General features: G+C 39.0%; 1 protein-coding gene and 1 long non-coding RNA gene across 4 annotated transcripts in view; both read right to left on the bottom strand.

Annotated features, from left to right (window-relative positions):
• LOC136448189 (bridge-like lipid transfer protein family member 2) overlaps positions 1–19,163 on the bottom strand; it is a 51,515-nt gene that overhangs the window by 5,686 nt on the left and 26,666 nt on the right. For all 3 annotated transcript variants that reach the window (XM_066447397.1, XM_066447417.1, XM_066447407.1), the window contains exons 40-59: positions 18,740–18,986; positions 15,803–15,858; positions 15,228–15,330; positions 14,368–14,469; positions 13,285–13,488; positions 12,336–12,411; positions 11,507–11,673; positions 10,813–10,956; positions 10,014–10,166; positions 9,372–9,464; positions 8,988–9,053; positions 8,575–8,672; positions 7,913–7,996; positions 7,670–7,762; positions 3,570–3,625; positions 2,692–2,806; positions 2,047–2,143; positions 1,665–1,752; positions 843–986; positions 404–435 (exon numbers count right to left, since the gene is read on the bottom strand). In XM_066447397.1, the coding sequence (XP_066303494.1) occupies positions 404–435; positions 843–986; positions 1,665–1,752; positions 2,047–2,143; positions 2,692–2,806; positions 3,570–3,625; positions 7,670–7,762; positions 7,913–7,996; positions 8,575–8,672; positions 8,988–9,053; positions 9,372–9,464; positions 10,014–10,166; positions 10,813–10,956; positions 11,507–11,673; positions 12,336–12,411; positions 13,285–13,488; positions 14,368–14,469; positions 15,228–15,330; positions 15,803–15,858; positions 18,740–18,986 (2,218 nt within the window). The remainder of the gene's footprint in view (positions 1–403; positions 436–842; positions 987–1,664; positions 1,753–2,046; positions 2,144–2,691; positions 2,807–3,569; positions 3,626–7,669; positions 7,763–7,912; positions 7,997–8,574; positions 8,673–8,987; positions 9,054–9,371; positions 9,465–10,013; positions 10,167–10,812; positions 10,957–11,506; positions 11,674–12,335; positions 12,412–13,284; positions 13,489–14,367; positions 14,470–15,227; positions 15,331–15,802; positions 15,859–18,739; positions 18,987–19,163) is intronic.
• Positions 4,218–6,793, bottom strand: LOC136448204 (uncharacterized). Its single transcript, XR_010757843.1, has 2 exons — positions 6,198–6,793; positions 4,218–5,771 (listed from the first exon to the last, which is right to left on the bottom strand). It is a non-coding gene; the product is annotated as an uncharacterized lncRNA (long non-coding RNA).

The raw sequence follows: 19,163 nt of genomic DNA, 5'->3' as shown, positions 1-19,163 counted from the left end.
CTACAAGTGCCTCTTGTACGCTGAAACTGAGATACTGAAGTCTAGGTCCTGCTTAACTGTAAATACTGTAAGTATTGAAACTTTCGCAGAAGTTCTATTCTTGCGGTAAAAAGAAACAGAATATAAAGAGAGCAAACACTGTATATAATATAGACCAGAGATATTCAAAAGATACATGACATGCAAAGTGACATGCAACCTAAGGTCTTGTAATGTTACAACAAAGATGCTAAAATCTAATTGGAGTCCTGGAAAAAGAACATGCATGTTAAGAGATCAGGAGCATGTAAGGATACATCATGTCCTTAATTGAGTAGCTGAATGTAGAACAATTATCTTTAAAAACATTCATTTTATGCAAAGAAAGCCTACACAATAGTGTACAGATGCAAGTTTCTCTTACCGTTGCTTGTGGTTCTGCCTCAAACTCTCCAGCTGCGGAGAGGGACATGACATAGATGTAAACAAACATGTTGAACGATTAAAAAGAGCCTTGAACACATACATTTCTTAACTTTGACAGGGAATTGATACAATTAGTTCAAAAATCCCCATGACCTGGGCTGTCATTTCTAATGAAGTACTAGTTGTATCACCTCTGAACTCTACTTCCTGCTACTACTGCAAGTCTGACCTTTGTGGTCATCTTCCCAGTTACCGACTTCCTGCCACTCTACTGACAGTGTATTCAAATAACTGCGGACACACACCAACACAAACAAACAGACAGACCAAAAACAAAGACATAAAGTTGATTACAGAAATCAGTTATGAGGGTTTAACAGTCTGAATTTCAGCACCGAGGTCAGCACTATATCAATAGTAACATGACAAAACCCTACCTTGGGAACTTGTCTCCTCTCCTTCATCCACATTCCTTCCTGGGAAGAAGAAGGTCATCATGGTACGGAAGAAGCGATAGGTCAGCTGGATGGTCACCGGCACCACATTCACCTCAAAATGCTCCTTCACTGAGATTCCTCCAACTAGAATAAAGACATTCCGTCATGTACAATACAACCTCACACATGCAGAACAAAATCAATTTTCTATCTAAATTCATCTACTAAGGATAGTGCAAAAAAGGGAAATGCCTATAATAAGCCCTGTCCTCAAAAACAGAAATACAAATATAAAACAATTACAGTGAGTAGGAATACAACATACACGGAACTACATGATGGATAACGGAAAGCAATTGAGGGGAAACAATGGTGTTCAATCAATCACGAATACAATACCTGTACAATCAATAAAAGTGTGAAAACTATATGAAAATATTACAGTTTTATACATATGAAAATGAAGTGGATCCTCGTAGCAGTGAAGAGCATATCATACTGTTATTGTGTTGCTGTAGATCACTTAATCAATTGTTCTAGCTATGTGGCACTTGTGGTTACCATAAGTCTTGCAAAGTTTTGAACTATGTAATGTTGGTCTACGAAAAATTTTCACAGCAGTTTTCTCAGCAAATGTACATAAGCAGACTTTTGATGAATTGATTTCGTTCCATCTTGATCTAGTTTCTGTGGCTACAGTAACCAGCATCTCAGCACCAAGGACAGCACTACAAACTAGCATTTTTAACATTGCTCAGTATGCTTAGATTAGAAGGTAAAATCTGATGCGTACAATTCTAACAGCATGAAAGAGTGGTGTACCTGTCCCTTTTTCTCTGCTGAATGCTCGCAGAGCTTTCCGGTGGGTGTGTTTGCGATCCAGGCTGGACACTTGCGGGCGCAGCACATCCTGTGTGAGTATACAAGAGATATAAAGAGATTACCATCAGGGAGACATCCTACGACAGTCATGGTCCTAATTTTTAGTCCCTGAAACTGAGTTAGCAAATTAAACACACAAAAAGAAATATAGATGAGTGGAAAAAATATTCAAAAAACAATACAGTAAAAATATGGAGAAGCGTGCAAGAAAAAAGTCTAACAGCTGACTTGGAAAACATTTGCACCAACCTTTTCATCCCTCCAACATACACAGACACAAAATCTTTACAATCCATCCCCAAACATATGAACCTGCATGTACCTTGTATGCCTCGTTTGGTAGCAGGTTGGCCACAGTGACCCAGCCCAGCTCCAACAGGTGTTCTCCTGAGTCGTCACTCTTGGTCACCTTGGTGTACCTACACAGGTGAGAAACAAAACAATGGACATCCCACATTGTCAAACATTTGCAGCATGATAAAACTGTCTGAGTTCAACTTACACTTGGCAATAAGAGAATGTGATTTCCATCGAAAGAATGTATTGTAATCTACCATTTACAAAAGCTAAGTATCAACTAGGTAGCGGCATGGTGTGCCATAATATCCAACTATGAAATCCTCCTTATGGCTGTTCAGATCTTGAGCCTGAAACTCTGAAGAAGCCACATTGGGGAAACCTGTCTGGTGTGACTTCAAGTTGAATTCATAAAGTTCTAAAAGGAAACTATGCAGCTTACTGGTGATTGTATGATGCTGAGTCATCATAGGAGGGAAGTATCTCGCGAGACTTTGTACCGACCCACACATGGAAGCACACACAAGAACTTGCCTGAACTATAACATGTGCTAGTTTGCGCAAGAGGAGCATTCTGAATTCCTTGATGATTGTCTTGCAAAATATGTCTGTTTACAAGTGAATTAGACTACTCCAAACAAAAGCTGTTCAGGTCTAGTTAGACTCTTACAGGAAGTCAGTAAGTGCCAGGTCAGCGACCCCGATCTGTCCATCCTCCTCCGTCAGTCTCCACTTGGCCGACACAAAACACACTTCAATCCTCCGCACAGGGGTCACCTGGTCATCTGGAACATCATGGAAGAATGTCAAACAAACAAAAATATCTTGATCCAGTTAATCTCACAGGGAAGACAGACGTCATGTACAGTACTTATCGATTCAATCTACCGGGGAAATCCCCTAGCTCTTTTCTAGAAGTACAGTGAACTACAGCTTAAAGATCACTGCTAAAGATGGCGTCACAATTCATACGAGCGTCGGCCGACTTTGTAGATCGCCCGAAGCTCGCCGAATTTCAAAATCACCCGAGCATCGACCGTATTTTCCAATGAAAATCTCGGGCGACTACCACTAAAAACTAAAAATCCCCCATGAGACGGTACCATCTCTTGGACATGGACAAAGTCAGTATTGACTAACCTAGTACATGTAAAAGGGCAATATTTGGATCAACTTTTATTTCTAAAGATCGCCCGAAGCCTGCGTAATCTACAGGCCGTCGGCCGTCGGACAATGCAAATTTAAAGCTTGCCGACACGTCGGCCGAGCTGAATTTCTTATTTGTGATGGGGGCTTAAGGACTGTGACCCTTTCCAGTAGCTTGCATGTCAAGTGAGCTAAAACGGATGGGATTCAAACTCACAAAATCTAGATACAGAGGCCGGGTCACTAACCACTGGACTACAGACACAGTTAAGAATTGGTTGTCAACTCAGTTTTGTTCTCATCATTATCACTGTATTTATAAACATTAAAAATGAAATTGTAGCAAAATCTACATTCTATGATTCTCTTTTCAAAATGATATTCATGTATTTGTTCACTGACCTTTTGTGACATGTCTCTTGTGAGAGATCTGCAGTTGCTGTCTCTCCTTAAAACAGCTGGCAAATAAGAAAAAACATTTAGACATCATTTCAAAAAGCCAGAGGCAAGTTCCATATGCTAGTCACATTCACTGTAGCGTAACAGGAAGCGATTGATTGACACCTGTAAATATCAATTATTTCCACAGCTAATAAACTACTACACTGCCAAAAATACAATTTCTTGTATTCTAGTTTTTTCTTACATACAGAAAAATATTACTTCATGCAAGCAAATTTTTCTGTATTCAAGAAAAAGGTTTTGTCCACGAATTAAGCAATTTTTAACTTACTGAACTTTTTCTTGTAGTAAGATAATCTTTCTTATAAAAATGACCTTGGTTACTGTTGGAAAGTAATTCTTGTAGTAAGATTTTTTTTCTATGTATATTCTTGATTCAGACACCTGGATCTGAGGTTCTTATACTAAGAATGCATTTCTCTTCTTAAGACCAAAATTCTTGATAGCAAGAACTACTTTCTTATTTCTAAGATTTAGGTTCTTACACCAAGACTTTTTTTCTTATCTCAAGACCAAAATTCTTACTGGCAAGAAAGGTTTTCTTCCCTTTAAGTTTTATGTTCTTATAACAAGAATGCATTTCTCCTCTCAAGACCTAGAACTGCTTTCTTATTTTCAAGATGTAGGTTCTTACACTAAGAATATTTTCCTCACTTCAAGACCAAACATACTTATTGCTGAGAAATGTTTTCTTACATCAAGATTTATCTTCTTACATCAAGAATCCTTTTCTCGCTTCAGGGGCAAAAATTGTTATCGCCTAGAAATACTTTCTTACTTCTAGAGCTGATCTTCTTAAACAAAGAATATTTTTCTCACCTCGAGAACATAATTCTTGCTGCCTAGAAAATGCTTTCTTACTTCTAAGATTGATCTTCTTACAATAAGCACACTTTTCTTACATCAAGAGCAAAGATTGTTTATTGCCAAGAAATGTGTTCTTACTTCTAAGATTAATATTCTTACATCAAGAGCACAATTCTTGCTACCAAGAAATGTTTGCTTACTTTTTAGATTAATATTCTTACACCAAGAATATTTTTCTTATATCAAGAGCACAATTCTTGCTGTCAAGAAATGTTTGCTTACTTCTAAGATTAATCGTCTTACTCCAAGAATACTTTTCTTATATCAAGATCAGAATTCTTGCTACCAAGAAATGTTTGCTTACTTCTAAGATTAATATTCTTACACCAAGAATATTTTTCTCACATCAAGAGCAGAATTCTTGCTGCCAAGAAATGTTTGCTTACTTCTAAGATTAATTTTTTACAAGAATACTTTTCTTATATCAAGAGCACAATTCTTGCTGCCAAGAATTTTTTTCTTACTTCTAAGATTAATATTCTTATACCAAGGATACTTTTCTTACATCAAGAGCACAATTCTTGCTGTCAAGAAATGTTTGCTTACTTCTAAGATTATTTAATCTTCTTACAACAAGAATACTTTTCTTATATCAAGAGCACAACTCTTGCTGCCAAGAATTTTTTTCTTACTTCTAAGATTAATCTTCTTACAACAAGAATACTTTTCTTATATCAAGAGCACAATTCTTGCTGTCAAGAAATGTTAGCTGAATTCTAAGATTAATCTTCTTACAACAATAATACTTTTCTTACTTCAAGAACACAATTCTTGCTACCTAGAAATGTTTTCTTACTCTTATAATATAAGACTGATGTTCTTACAAGAAGAATCTCGCTCCAAGAGTTACAGTTAAAATGACATGTTGACGGCTTAATATTTCTGTAAATTGTCACATTTGTGGACTATGGAAAAAAAATGACATTGGCAAAGCTTTACAGTGTATTTTTTCAAAAAATAATAGGTATAATAATAATATATAATTATACAATACATGTATTGTTGTACAAATACCAAAACTAATTTTGATACAAAGCCTTCTGAAACTGAAAGAACATAAAGATTACAAACTGCTATGTAATTAACATGCTATATGATTTATTACATATGATATATTTCATAATATATAATTCTTTATCGTCTTGGAAGGTGGTATAGAGCAGCCTCATCTGACTTGGATGATGATCTTCGACTACGGAACCCAAACCCTTCAACTTGTTCTAGCCCATTTCTGTTGACTTGGCATTCCCATTGGCATTAATGATCTTCCAACATCTGGGGAAAAAAATGAAGACTATGTCATCAATTTTTACTTTCTGAGTTGAGCTAACTAGCTTCCAGCTTCTAGATGTGAAAGTTTCAATTGAAATGATTTCTTCACAAAGCACGTCATATGTTTTATCATTCTTTAACCTATCCTTATATATGTTTCCAGAAACAATACAATTAAAATAGTCCACCCCTCAGCGGTGGAATGTAATCTTCCTATGTGTGCGGATCGCTTTTTGATTAAAATCTATTAATTCGTCGGCCAAAAAGATGTTTTGAGTTGGACCCAAAGAGGCTTTACTTATCATTATCTCTAATGCTTGATGCTTTTGATGATTAAACCAACCAGGGGCCCTTTAACTTAGTTTTTTTCATATGTTAAATAAAGTTGAACTGATTTTCATATAGTCGGGTGGGGAGGGGGGCACTTACCTTTTCCATACTGCTATCCAGTGTTTCCGTGCAAAATTTGGCATCTGCTGCAGCCTCAGACCATGATCCCCATCTTGTATATGTTCTCTTGTACCTGGGTTTTGACTTTGAAACCGACTTGAGTCTTCAATTAATACAAATAGAACTAGAAGTGAACAGCACTTGAAGGCATGAACTTCTCACAGCTTTGGCCCTACTGTCAACTGCCAGTGGGATTCGATTCCACCAACTGCCAGTGGGATTCGATTCCACCAACCAGGAGTTAGGAAAAGATCACATGGCAAGTGTTGCCATTGGTCAAAATTTTATGCAGATATTTGCTAGAACAATCAAGATTTTTCAAGAAAATTTAACTTGGCTTCTATTTCTTGCAATAGCCTCATCTTAGCCAGGAAACAACCATTATATTATACGAGTTAAAATAAGAATTTCAAAGTATTTCTTGTATTTCTTCAAGTATTATTATCAAGAAAAGCAAGAATTGCCTTGCTCAAAGTTTCTTGATATGAAAAATAAGAAAATTCAAGAATATAATTCTAGTTATGACTTGAACTTTGTCTTCAAGTTTAAATATCTTGAAAATTCTTGATTTTCTAAGCAGGACTCCTCAAGAAAGGCAAGAAGAAAATTCTTCTATTTTCTTAAATATCCCAAGAAAAACAAGAATTTCTTTCTCAAAGTTTCTGGATAGAAAAATCAATAACATTCAAGAATATTATTCTAGTTATGACTCGAGCTTTGTCTTCTAGTTTAAATATCTTTAAAATTCTCGTTTTTCTAAGCAGGATACCTCAAGAAAGGCAAGAAGAAAATTCTTCTATTTTCTTAAACATCCCAAGAAAAACAAGAATTTCTTTCTTAAGGTTTCTTGATACAAAAATCAAGACCACTCAAGAACAAAATTCTAGTTGTTACTTGTTTTCATAATTTTGAATTCTTGTTTTTTCTTACTACCAGAAAAAGAAGATAGGGGAGAGAAAAATTCTTGTATTTTCTTATACATGGCAAGAAATAGATTCTCCATTCAAGAAAAACAAGAACTTTTAACTTTAATTTCTAGAAAATTCTTATGAGAGAAAATCCTTTATAGAAATTATTTCTTTATTTAAGAAAAATAAGAAAATGTTTCTTGTTGTGAGAATTTACAAGACAAGATTCTTGGAATGGTCTGTTGTGCTTTTCTTATTTATTCTTATCATTTTCAAGGAAGTTCTTCATTCAAGAAAATTTGTCCACGAATTAAGTAAAAACAAGAAAACTAGAAAAAACAAGACAAATCATTTTTAGTAGTGTATTTATTGATAACAAGACATACAATTGCAACAAAGTCTAAATATCTGAGGGAGGTGTGATGTGACTTTGACCTTTGACTCAGACCTTTGAACTTTGAACATTGACCTCAAGTCTAAATATCTGATGGAGGTGTGAGATCTTTGAACTCTTGCATATAGAAACAGATCATGGCATGTCACCTGATCATGGCGTGTAACTCTTCACTGGTTGCTGTCAGCTGTTCCTTACACCCGTTGTACTGTTTTGCCAAGTCTTGACTTTGTTCTTGCAGACTGGAAAGACAGATAAGTACTGAATAATCTGAAATCCTGCAGCAGTTCATCCTTTTTATAATCTTGCACAATTTTGCCTTGTACATAACAAAAATTATGTATTTTACAATGCATGTTTAATCAAGAGATAATACAGTAAATGAGTTATACCCTCTGTCTGTGATGTTAGCTTCCAGTGCCCGGTGTGTGTTGTAGAGCTCTCTTTCCAGACGATGCATGTTGGACAACAGAGACCTAGGAAAAGATCAAACGCATTAGTTTGCTTATGATCTTCAATCACATCATATAATGGTCTGAAAAGGTCTCATGTCTCAAATGTAAGGTCTTTGTGTCTAAATGTGGCTGAACAATGGTGTAAAATGTTATCAAATAAGTACAGTTAAATTGTTAAAAGGCTGGCTTTACACAACATTGTTTTCATTTGCAGTAAATCTGGTAAGACCTGACACAACGGTCTTGTTAGTGCTGCTGACCTATAGCTAGGATCTAATTTAAGTTCTGGGATCAAATTCCTATCGTTTGCAGGCCCCAATGTCGTGCCCTTGGGAAAGGTACTTAACACCTTCATGTATTTCTACTTGAATCTGGTGAAAATGAGTAGATAGCTTTAGTGTGTGAGCCTCGAGCTGGTAAAGAACCCACCACACTTATCGAAAAGAGTAGGCGTTCAAGTGTGGGTGGATCAAATCAAACAGTCCAGTCTTACACAGCTTCTACCTACTGTACAAAGCTGGCATGTTACACGTGCACCTTAAGGCAGTTTACTGGTTACATGTATGTGGAACAAACAAACAGACAAAATCTGTGTCTACCTGACATTGTTCTGCATCTGCAGAAGTGGTCCTCTCTGGTCCTCCACACTGGACAGCTGCAGCTGGAAGCGCATCCTCTGTAGCCGCTCACTGGCCTCCTGCATTTCAACAACATTTCAACAATGTACAACCTCACTGACATGTCATCATCATATTTCTTACTCTAGAGTTGAAGCATACACAAAGTAATTTATCCATATACGTATTCGCTGACATGTATGCGTATTTATACCTGGGCCATGATAACATTTGATATTGATTTTTTAAACTAGTCTGCATTTTATGGTATCCCACAGGCTTCTTCTATAATCATGTATCCCATGATGGGCTTCCATAAAATAATTTGATGCCTTGCGTGCACCATGTGCACGGCTGGTGGAAATTTGAATACCAGATTTTCATGTTAGACTTACCTTCCTTTTAGGCTCCACATACAGCAGCAGGTTCTGACATATATCCAGGATCATGGCATATTGCACCTGTCAACAAAATATCAACTGTAATTCTTCACGTGAATTGGAAAAAATTTGAACAAAAAATGATTGAACTAAAAAATATACATAAATGATCACTTCTTTGTAGACATATACCCTGGTACATGTATCTACTAGCTGTGGCCAAGAATATTTTATGTATAATTCTCTGACTAAGTTACATCAAGAACAAAAACAAATTAATGATTTTATACACAATCCAAATCGTTCAGTTGAATGTACATTACAAACTGTTACATGACTGGACTGTTTAAAAACATGAACAAGGCAAAAAAACTAGAGAACAGATATAGTGCAGCTTACAGAGTTGGTGCAGACTTGCAGCTCAGAATGGACGACTGTGAAAGAGTCCACAGCTCGCTCCCGTTTCCACATGTCCGACAATTCCTCATTCTCCTGAACATGAACAGAAGATTACAGATTAATGAGCAGTCCATAGCTATTGTAATTCTTGATTTGTTAACGGTCACTGGTAAACCGCTAAAATGTCATTATCGCAAATATTTGATCACTAATATTTGAGACAGTAATGCTTGTTCCCACCATTAAAATTAAGTGCCGTGACCTACTCCATTTTCCCCCAACCACTATATTTTCCTGCCACTATATTAAAGTGATTTAAAGTAACTCTGAAGATTCTTATAACTGTTACAAATTTTAGAAGTAAAAGTATATATAGTACTGTTTTCCTTGCAAAAGTTTTGGTATTTATTGGCTTGCAGACAGAGACAAAACTACTTCTGTATAATCAAGTTGAAAATATTCCTTCAATGCATTCCGCATCATTAGCATTTTTTTGGCTTCAAATCACGTATTAAGGTATGGTGTTCCTTATATTATAACCTCTCAAATATGCTGTAATTTCACTGGTACTCAGTAGCTGTGGCTCCTTTATTAGTATCAATATTTCTGTATTCCCTGATCTACATGCATACACATACGAACCTCAGGTTTCGGTGGCACAGTGGAAGGGTCCAAGTCCAGGGGTCCGTAGCTTGCGTAGTAGAACTGACAACTACAGTGGGAAATGATCCTCTGCAACTGTAGGTCATCATCTGCCGTCTTCGCTCCCACCGTGCTGCTCACCACGCCGCCCACCTAAAGTCATTCGATATTGTTTACATTGTACTCAAGTAACCTTATATTTCTTTTATCATTTATGTACAGTCATGTATATTCTGTATATGTTATATTCCTGTGTGTCATGTAGTTTTGTGCAGTTATGTTTGTAGGTTATATAAAGGACCACAGGAAGCTACAATGTATTGTATATTGTTACTGTAAATACAGAAATGCTCGCAGTGGTTTTATATTTGCCCTTTTTGCAGCAAACTTAAAATCACCACGAAAAGTGTTCCATCTTGGGACTGTAGCACTACTATAAATTACTTCAAACTCGAACTAAAAACCACCGCGAACGCTTCATTTTCTCTCTACCGCAAAATCAAATCCCAGCGAACATTTCTGCTTTTACAGTAAGCTAAGTGTGGATCTAAATGAAAGCCAGAACAGACACATACATGTACAAATATTCATATTTCTCCCGCACCATTCCCCAGCGGAATACCCTGCCTGGCACAGTTGTGATGGCTCCCACCGTTGAGTCTTACTGTGCCAGGCTGGAGGCCTGCCCGTCTTTGCCCGGGACCTCAACTCCCTCCTACTTTGCCCATGATGGGGCTATATAGGGGTAACCCATGATGATGATGTTGATGATGATGATGATTAATAAACTCAAACTCACGGATTGGCCGCTGCCCACAAGGTCGGGCATGGCGTGGATGGAGTTGGAGGGTCGGCGCTCGTGCTGCTGGATATCGCTCTCCGTCAGCCACGGGAACTCACGCCCGCTCTTTGGGGAATGTTTTGGCTCAACGGTCGCAAAATACTGGAGAGTAAACAAAAAAAGGCTTGTCTCCGAATGTGGACTACATGAGCACACAAAATTAACAGCCACATGCAGGAGCTTGCGCCCGGCCTTTGGGGAATGTATTGGATCAACGGTGGCGAAATACTGGTGGATATAGGAAAACAAAGCATAGGTCATCACTCTCATCAGTGAAATTTTCCTCCCCGGTCGTAAAAAAAAAAACCCGCAAAAAAGGTGTTGATCAACCAAAGGCTTGATTTTCATGTCCCCATCTCTTCCATACAGGGGAGGGGCCACTAAATGGACTTTCCAATGCAACACATGGTTAAGCCATGCAAAAATAATTACTTCAAAACACATTTACCTGCTAGCCAGTTAGCAACTAATTATATCCAAGAGTTTGACTGGGTGCTAGCCAGTTAGCCACTAATTATATCCAAGAGTTTGACTGGGAGGCTGCTACCAGTTGAGCTACAGGGACATCCCTAATATCTCTGAACTTCTTTTTAAATCAGGTCTGAGACCTCCCGTAGATATCATATAAGCAATCAAGCTTGTATAGCCTTACCTGCATGCCCTCCAGTGACCCCGCCCAAGTTGTTTTGCTGGTGAGTGCCCCGTCCCTCCAGGCTGACTGGTGCTGACACTGCAGTATCCGGGCGTTGGCTGCGCTAGCGATGACGCAGCCCGGCGTCTCACACCCCTGCAGCATCACCTGACAGTTGACTAACTCAACTGGAGAAGACAATGTCAAATCAAAATGCTTTTCCATCTAGATCTTAGACTATTATACTTTGAAAAAAGTACTTGGGTAAGGTACTGTACACGACTTTCCTCACTCCACCCAGGGGTAAAAATGGGTACCTGACATAGGTTGGGGAGGTAAAAGGCAGTGTAAGGAGAGAGATGAGCTCTGCCTTCCACTACCGTGCCCTAGACAACCCTGCCCCTAGGTATACAGCCTCAAAAAGGCTATGGGACTACCTTTACCTTAGACTATTCCAGTAACTTAAAATTACTATTGGTTGCAATTTCCTTATTATATAGGCACTGACAAAATGAAAGAAAACAGATACGTTTCTGCTCACATGTATACTTGCAAAAGATTTTCATGCAAGAGAAATAGTACTTGAAACGATTGGTTACTATAGAATTAGTGAGGAAGTTTTTTTAACTGCCCAAACATTCCTCTCTTTGAATAGTTACTTATGGGGCAGATGTAGGGGATGGTTTGAACTCTTACTATATACACTTAAGAAAATGTCAGTTTCCACAGTTTTGAAAATGAATAAAAAAACATCAGGAAATGCCAAGCAAAGCATGGGAAAAAAAGAAGAGAAAGAAAAAAATACAACAATATCAATTAAAGAACATTGAGTTACAATGTAGATACTCACTGCACCAGTTTCTGTTGATGACATCATTGGTTTGACAGGCAGCTATCCCATGAAGCAACTCTCTCTCCCCAGTGTTCTGTTGTTACACAAGACATAAAATGACTTGTCACAATTTCTACACTTGTCATAGAAAGACTTACTTAAAGGCATCCAGAGCATTTTATGAGGCTCGAAATTTGATTAAAAAACTCACCTTTTTAGTCACTCCTACAGATAGCAAGTTTCAATAACACTATACCATTACATATCGAAATTGATTGAGCAAAGATACGCTGTTGTTGTGTGGTGAGAACTGATAGAAAATCCAAGCCCTAATAGACTGATCCTGACTGTCCATCACAATAAGCGGTTCGACCAATGAGAGAGTGACTGCATGTCTGTCAAATATTTGCATTTTTTATGTTTTGAATTTGCAATCCTACGCTTTGACGGAGATGGGCGGGGCTATGGTATCTACGGAATTAACAGTAGGCGCGTGAAACTAAAAGATCACCATGTAGCTTATTTTTGTGCCGTTTTTTGCGCACTTTTGAAAAGAAATTTGAACGCAAATGTGGTAAACAGTGGCATTAATTGTCAATTTCATAAAGATTACACCAACTAGAATATTTCCCATTTTGAAGTCTTATAAAATGCTCTGGGTGCCTTTAAGATAAACAATTCCAAATCCACATTAGTAAAAGGCTGTCTCCAGCTTTAATTTTTTCCATCCATCCCTCCTTGTTTGGAAGCCCAACTTGTTGATTTTCATTGTTAAATCTGTCATTTTAAGCTTACAAAAATGCATTTTCATCAGTTTCAGTTCAGATGAAGTTCAGATTTTTTGGACAGATGGGGTGTATCTATTTTCTGTGGGGTGTATCTAAGTCCTGGAGATAAATAAGCCCTGCATTATTACCGGTAGGACAAGTTCTGGAAAGTGATGAGACAAGAAAAAGCACATTTTCACCTCTTCTGAGAAAGCCATGAATTTGGTGTCCGTCTCCGACAGGAGTTTCTGCAGCATAGAGGCTCCGTGACCCTTCTGTAGGCGGGTCAGGGGACTGGGTGTAGACCCAGGCTGGTTAAACGACCCACTCCGGGCCTTAGTGGTTGTAACTGCCTCCATCTTGATGCCCTTTAGAGCCTCTGTGGAGAGGTTTTTCTTCAGGATCTACAAAGGGTTGAAAAGAACAATGATAATTACCATATCAATTACTGCCAAACCTGTGTACATTCTGTCTCTATTCAGAAACTTGTACTTAAATTCAGCCAAACTGCGTAATTTACAAGTCTGTTTTTGCGGTGTTTTATTAATTTATTTCATTTATTGGTTCAGCATGTACATGCCAGGATTGCCCAACTGGCCGGAGGCTATCACTAAGGGCGAGCCCATGTGTGGTCATAGGACTGTAGGTTTGGACCATCGCACACCGGGGCATGCCCCTATTCTTTTTTGAAAGGTGTGGTGGGTTCTTTTGCGGTGTTTTAAAGGGTATTACAAGTACTTTTTAAAAAAACTGATTCAGAGGGATTTTATCAATCCAACACCTTCAGTGTATGTGTTGTATCTTGTAGTGAATCTATTTTCCCAGGATATATTTCAAAGTCATGATGAATACTAACTCAGTTTACTTGAAGAAACTTTGAAATGGCTGCAAAAACTATGTACTAGATACACACCAATGTGTGAAAACCAAATGTCCCCCTCTATGAGTTGGGCCAGTCTCCTTTACCGGAAGTACTTTATTGCACGACTATTGTAGCAGGTACAAAGTATAGCAACAACAGTTAACATAGAACAAGACATAAGTATGGAATAAAACTATTCACTACAACAAAATGACTATCTTAGGTTTTACATGATTCAAGTTGGGCTAATTATGAGTATCATTCATATCATTAATTTTTCTAATAACAAAACAATCTTTTATATATTTGCCTATTTTAACACTGTGTGAGCTGTTGCATCTAAAGATATAGTCAAATCTATCTGTAGCATTGAGCGTCTTAAAATCTGAAGTACTTGAATTGATAAAGGTGAATAACTTACCTGAGCTTTGCTGTAGCCTTCGTAGAGCCCAAAGACGACCCCACGGTTGGACGTGTTCCACGTGCCCTTCAGACACTCCAGCACAAGGCTGTGGGTGAATTCCTACACAACACAGTTTTGTATCATAATTAGTCACCAAGTCTTAACCTGCTACCTAGCTCTGTAACAAATTGGGAATTGGGTGCCAAACGGATAAAGGTTAAACTATAATAGTCTGAAAGTCCCTGTCTTGTTAAATGACAGCTTTTATAGTTGCAAACATAGGGACAAAAATCTCATAAATCTTGTTCAACAAATTCTCAAAAAGATCAGTATGACACAAGAAATAGCGTGAAGCAACACGCACAAATTTCCTTCTGATACATCAGATATGAACATTGATTTGTGTCAAATATACATTTTCAACATTGTAGAGTCTTTCTGTAAAATTTTGTACTTAAAAACAGAATAGGAATCGAATGTGACAACTGGAGGCATCACAGCAGAACAAATTTTCTTCAAAATGATGCGTCACATTTTACAATGATTTTTGGACCTTGAATAGTAATTTTCTTTCAAATACACATTTTCAATGGCATGTAGTTAATCTTTGTTAGAAATTTTGTACTCAAAGGAAACCAGCAGTGCATGTGATACAGTAACTGTAAATGCATTTAAGTTCGTGTGGTTTTTATTTCGCGCTAAGGCGAAAATTGAGTGTTTGCGGGGGTTTTAAGTTTGCGGCAGCGCTATAGTCACACACTACTTCAGTATTGTTTGGACAAAAATAAAACCTCAAACATTTCTGCATTTACAATAACTTATAGTAAGATGTCACGAGCAGAACACAATTTTCTTGAAAATGATGCGTCACATTTTACCATGATCTCTGGACCAGTCTGCTGGGTTTGTCCGGCCTGTGACGGGACGGGTTCTTCAGACATGGGGGATGCAGGCTTAGCGTCATGTCTGGAGTACGCAAACCTGGGAGAGTGGTCAAGGGTCAGAAAATAATTGGAACATGTGATGGTTAATGGCTTAGACACTTAATTCAAGACTAAAGTCTTGTCTTCTTCTTATTCTTCTTCTATCCCTTAGTATAGGACCATTGGGGCACCACAGAAGATCGGGCAACCAAACTTCTTGGTTTTGTTTTTCTTAGCGTTTCACTCAGTGTCATGCCTGTCCATTCTCTGATATTAATCAATTCTCTGATATTAGACAAATATTAATAATTAAAGGAGATGAATTTCTGAGGTGGATGGATGGATGGATGGATGGATGGATGGATGGATGGATGGGTGGATGGGTGGGTGGATGGATGGATGGATGGATGGATGGATGGATGGATGGATAGAATGATGGATGGATGGTTGAATGGATGGATGGATGGATGGATGGATGGGTGGATGGATGGATGGATGGAAAGACAAAGCAGAAGATGAGTGCAACTCACCTTGAGAATGTAAGGAAGTGACTCTTCTTGACTGGCTCTCTGACAGACAAACTCTCCTGTGGTAAAAAAATCAATTATGTTTAGCCATACCTAGTATGGCTAAACATATTGTTTTTACTCATGTTTCTTCTTCTCCTCCTCCTCCTCCTGTCAAATCTTCAAATCGATTCATCTCTGTCATTTTTGACCAAATGACCTGAAATTTGGTACAGAGGTAATGTAGGCAAAAACCAATGTGCGTTGTTTTCCTTTTTTTGATATTGACCTTGAAAGTGATTTTATTGAGGTTTTTAGGCTATTTTTAGCATATCTTGGCCTCCTGCGCCCTGGTATTTCAACCGAATGACCTGAAATTTGCTGTATATTTGGCTTGAACAAATATTTAAAGGACTACATTCCCATTTTTGGCATACATATCTTCAAAACGATTTATTTTGGGCTTTCTTGACAATATTTGCCACTTCTGTCACTTTCAATACTACATATGACCTAAAGGTCAGTGACCCCAAGTGCCTTGCACCTGGCCTTGCATGCCTGTGAGCCTTGCGACCACCTGATTGGTCAATTGAGTTAATCTAATTATCTTGCATTTCTGGCGCAGGTGTAGGCTAGTATTCATGCCAAATATGGTATGGGAATCCCTATATAGGACATGTGATTACATGGCTTTGTTCACTCTTTTTTGAAAAAAGATACACATCTCCAGTTCCTACATGTATTAGACCAAAATAATGTGAAATTTGGCATGTACACAGGCCCTCATTCAAATGTTTGCCATACAGCCTTTCAAAACGATTTTTTAAACTTCAACTTCAACTTCAACTTATTAAACCCCCAGATAACCCCGCGAGGGGCAAAGTAGGGGGGGGAGGAGGTCCCAGGCTAAGGCGGGCAGGCCTCCAGCCTGGCGCGGAAAGACCGCGCCAGGCAGGGCGTTCCACTCGGGTATGGTGCGAGGGAAAAAAGAATATTTAAATGAGTCTGTTCGGGCGTAAAGTGGTTGAAATTTGAACGTGTGGCTTCCCCGGGTGCGCCCCTGAGCTGGTTTCAGTAGACTATCTGTATTAATATTGATGTGGTTATTAACTAGCTTATAGAAAAAGGTGAGACGGGCGTTCCTCCTCCTTTCAGAGAGAAGGGTCCACTGCAGGTCATTGAGCATTTGTGTCACGCTGCTAGTCTGCCGGTAGTCATTCAGAGTCACTCGGGCGGCCCTGCGCTGGACGGCCTCCACCGCCTGTATCCCTTTGGTGGTGTACGGGTCCCAGACGGTGGCACTATATTCCAAGTGGGGCCGCACCAGCGCTTTGTAACAAGTGGCCTTGACCCTAGATGGACAATGGGTCAAATTGCGCCGAATGACCCCTAGTACCCTGCCGGCTTTGCTAGTGGCATAGTTGATATGGGTGTCCCACCGCAGATCGTCGGACAGTTGTACTCCAAGATAGGGGTGGGACTTGACACCGGTGAGGGCTTCTCCACTTAGGGAGTACTGAGTTAGGATGGGGTGCTTTTTACGGGTGATATGGAGGATGTGGCATTTAGAGGGATTGAACGACATAAGCCAACGATTTTGCCAATCTGTTAGTGCATCAAGATCAGACTGTAGACCTTGTGCGTCAGAAGGCGTGCTGATAGTTCGATAAATCAAGCAATCGTCGGCAAATAATCGAACGTGTGAATCTACGGAGCTGGGGAGGTCGTTAATGTACAGTAGAAAGAGCAAAGGGCCTAACACTGTACCCTGAGGGACTCCAGAGGTGACCCTGACAGCTTTACATGTTCCGCCGTCAAAGACAACCCTCTGGGTTCTCTCTGTTAGGAAGGCCCTAAACCAAGACTGAAGAAGGTCAGAAATGCCGTAGTGCTCGAGCTTGCTTAGCAGCCGAATTTTAAACAAAGAATTTTTTGGTTTCGTTATTTTCAACCCAAAGTGTATACTATTGAATCATGCATTCAAACAAAGGGGCGTCACATTTTTATATTTCACCCATACTATCGCTGAAATATGTTGTTTTTGGTCATTTCCTTCTTCTCCTGTCAAATCTTCATATATATCATTATGTATACTATGGAAAACTTCATTCTTCCCTGGGGTTGACCTTTTTTCATTCAATTTTGAACTGGGTTGATTATGCGCAAGAGTGTAATTTTCAGCGGATATTTTTCCACTGGTGTAGTTTACATGGAGATGGCACGGAATATCCCATTCTTGCAAGGGGAGGATTCTGTAATTATTTCTTTTAATGTTGAGCTGGAATGATTATGAAAAAGTCCATTTGTTAGCAGAAGTGTATTTGTTAATTAATAAGTGGATATGGTTTTGGACTGGTCCATATTGTGTTGATGTGCTACTGGAAGACTCCATTCCTGTATGGAGAGACTGATAATTGTTTTTAAACTCAATTTTGATCCATTTTTTTAGTGGAAGTATTTTAGAATGGTCCATTGTTATTTTGAGAGAGTCCATTTTTGCATGGCAAGGAGTATGGCTAAACATGCTGTATTTGCTAGCAAATGTTGCCTTTCTAGTATTACCTCTCCTTCCTGTTTCAAACATAGCTAATATGCTGTCACCGTTTATTGGGATAGAAAGAAAAGTAATGCATCACCACAACGAAACAACAACAAAAAAAGTGATCTTGACCCAATTTCTAATAGCTCACTGAAGAGCTATTCCTCCACAGGGTGACAGAGAACAGAGACGATATGTACAGTATTTACAGGTTCATTGTAGCAGGAAAATTCCCCTACATGTACATGTAGCTCAAGTACAATGAATATTGTCCCATCCTGAGAACTGTGACCCTATAGCATGCATGTTGGGTGAGGACAAGAGCAGGGATTCAAACTCCCAACCACTTGATCCAGAGGCAGGGTTGCTAACCACTGGACTACACACACAACTTGCAACCAACAAAAAAACAAGTTCCCCACCTTACTGTCCTGTCCCTGAGTTCCACACAGATACACGTGGGACTCCGCTATACTACTGGCCAGTTTGATAATGCTCCAGTCAGCCCTGGGTCGGCGGATGAGTCCGTCTGTGTAAGGCACCAGCGTCAGGCTCCACTCCGAGTTGATACCGCCGGCGCCGAAGCACATCTCGATCCCGCGCTGTTGGGCGAAGGAAGCCCAGTAGTTCACCTTCAGCTCTGGGAACTTGAAGTCTAGGCTGATAGATCTGGGACGAAACAGAATTTGAGTTTTACATAGATTTTAGCATCATGTAGGTAACCTCCATTAATTACAGGTTTGCAACAGCAAAACCTGTTCTGTTTTTGCTTGCAAGGATGGGGGCCGCCATGTTGGATGTGACCATTTTATTGGGAGGGATGTTTTTTGGGGGGTCGCTAATGTT

Source organism: Branchiostoma lanceolatum, chromosome 1 (assembly GCF_035083965.1).
Source record: "Branchiostoma lanceolatum isolate klBraLanc5 chromosome 1, klBraLanc5.hap2, whole genome shotgun sequence".
Taxonomy (NCBI): Eukaryota; Metazoa; Chordata; class Leptocardii; order Amphioxiformes; family Branchiostomatidae; genus Branchiostoma; species Branchiostoma lanceolatum.
The sequence above is the reverse complement of the archived record's forward strand: the minus strand, read 5'-3'. Positions and strand labels throughout refer to the sequence as shown.